Source organism: Lucilia cuprina, chromosome 6 (genome assembly GCF_022045245.1).
Source record: "Lucilia cuprina isolate Lc7/37 chromosome 6, ASM2204524v1, whole genome shotgun sequence".
Lineage (NCBI taxonomy): Eukaryota > Metazoa > Arthropoda > Insecta > Diptera > Calliphoridae > Lucilia > Lucilia cuprina.
In genome coordinates this window covers 9061062-9063644 of record NC_060954.1, presented here as the reverse complement: position 1 = coordinate 9063644, position 2583 = coordinate 9061062, and the positions used below count along the sequence as shown (strand labels likewise).

At 30.2% G+C, this 2583-nt stretch overlaps 1 protein-coding gene across 1 annotated transcript in view; it reads left to right on the top strand.

Moving 5' to 3' along the window:
- Window positions 1-1736: 1736 nt before the first annotated feature.
- Window positions 1737-2583, top strand: part of LOC111683216 (calbindin-32) — a 28933-nt gene continuing 28086 nt past the window's right edge. The window contains 1 exon segment of the mRNA XM_046955860.1: window positions 1737-2245. Coding sequence (XP_046811816.1) covers window positions 2048-2245 — 198 coding nt within the window. The 5' untranslated portion in view covers window positions 1737-2047.

The following is a 2583-nucleotide window of genomic DNA, read 5'->3' as shown; positions in this document are numbered from 1 at the left end:
ACAGAAGACTATTAAGCAATTTAGAAGTTGTTAATATTTTAAAGGGATCAACTAGAACAGAACTAGAACAGAACTAGAACAGAACTAGAACAGAACTAGAACAGAACTAGAACAGAACTAGAACAGAACTAGAACAGAACCAGAACAGAACTAGAACAGAACTAGAGCAGAACTAGAAAAAAACTAGAACAGAACTAGAACACAACAGAACTAGAACTAGCACAGAACTAGAGCAGAACTAGAACAGAACTAGAACAGAACTAGAACACAACAGAACTAGAACTAGAACAGAACTAGAACAGAACTAGAACCGAACTAGAACAGAACTAGAACAGAACTAGAACAGAACTAGAACAGAACTAGAATAGAACTAGAACAGAACTAGAACAGAACTAGAACAGAACTAGAACAGAACTAGAACAGAACTAGAACAGAACTAGAACAGAACTAGAACAGAACTAGAACAGAACTAGAACAGAACTAGAACAGAACTAGAACAGAACTAGAACAGAACTAGAACAGAATTAGAACAGAACTAGAACAGAACTAGAACAGATCTAGAACGTAACTATAAAAGAACTAGAACAGAACTAAAATAGAACTGGAACAGGAATTGAACAGAACTAGAACTCAACTAGAACTTTATTCTTTATGGGATGCGTATGATTAATATTGATAATATGACGTTCTAGAAAATTCTCTGTGACTTATGTTAAAATTAATTTTTTTTAATATTCATCAGGAATTTTGACGTCAATGTTAAATATTAAATTGTAAACAATTAGCAAAAAAGAATGAATATGGTTTAAAAATAAAATTTGCCAGTAAATTTACCTCAATAGGAAAGTAAACAGAGCAATTGTGGGAAAAACCTCAAAAGTGGAAAATGTGTATTATTGAAAAATAAACCAGCAACAAATTTTCATATGAAAAACGTTGATCTAACAAAAACTTTCGCCTTAAATATAGAAAAGTGATAATTTCAACTTGAACTTTATAGAAAATGTAAGTTTTCAGAACCTGTTTATAGATTTTAAATGTCAGTTATACCTAATTTTGTGCAACAAATCAATAATAAATATTAATCATACGCCACCTATAGCTAAATTAAATATTTGGATATTCCTTTGTTGGTATTTTGTTTTAACCATTGAAAACACAATAGAAGACAATTAAAGCTATATTTGCTTTAAATTGCTCACTGGTTATTCAAACTGTATAAGTATAGAAAACCGATAACAACACTTAATGTTCAATTACTTTATTGCAATCAATTTCAAGTGTTTGATTTTACGGTTTATTTTATTTTCAAAATCCTTTGAGTAGATTTAAGACCCGCACAAGTGTGTTATACTATGTGTGAAACAGCAAAAACTTTTTTTTTTGGGAAAATTTGCTAAAACAATGTGGGCTGCAATGCAAAGTAAATTTCTTTTAAATAAACAATAACTAATGCTAAAGGAATTTGAAACGATATGAATTGAATAAAAATTTAACCTCCCTTTTATATGCTAAAGACTATTGAAATGATTGTATACCAAAAGTATGCTACATTTTATCACAATTTCTTTTCTCCTTTCAAACCTGCAACTAATTTGTTAAATGCAACATTTAATTAACTTGCTTAAATCCTCTCTTAAGTACATACTTTTTTTAAACACTACTTTTAATTTTCAATAAGAAAATTTCCCCGTATTTCTACTTCTATTACATACTCTTCTCATACGTGTTTATTTCTTATTATTTCTTTATAGTTTTAGCCAAAACTCAACCCAACTGCTTCTACTGTTACAATATATTCTTCAAACGTGACTTGGCAAAGACGTTATTTTTCTTTTACTTTCTAATCTCTAAAGGATTTGGCATCAGCGAATAAGTAAAAAAAGGAACAAGAAAAAAACTACAACAATATATTTTATTACTTATAAAAAATCCCAGATTCTATTACTGATAACAAAAAGAAAAAACCAACAGCAAATAACTGCTTAAGTAAAGGAAAAATACAGAAATTTTATTTCAACACACACACACACAAAACTCATTAAATATGGAGGCTACCAATGGTGCTGCTGCAGCTGCGGCCAATGCTGCTGCTGCCGCCGCTGCAAAGCGTGTTCAAATTGAAAAGGCTCACAATTTTATGCGTCAATATCGTGATCCTGAATCGAGAGAATTAAAGAAATTGTCAGCAAATCAATTTATGGATGTATGGGCACATTACGATAAAGATGGTAAGTTTGATTTGGCAAAATTTTGATTAAATTAAATGAAAGCGAAGCAATAACAGTAAATTTATAGTATTTTCATCTTGTTAAATATAAAGAACATTTTTGTACAACTTAATTTTGTTTCATAATTTAAAAGGAGCTAGAACTCATCTAAAATTAGACGAAAACTGAATTAGAACAGAACTAGAACAGAACTAGAACAGAACTAGAACAGAACTAGAACAGAACTAGAACATAACTAGAACATGACTAGAAGAGAACTAGAACAGAACTAGAACAGAACTAGAACAGAACTAGAACAGAACTAGAACAGAACTAGAACAGAACTAGAACAGAACTAGAACAGAACTAGAAC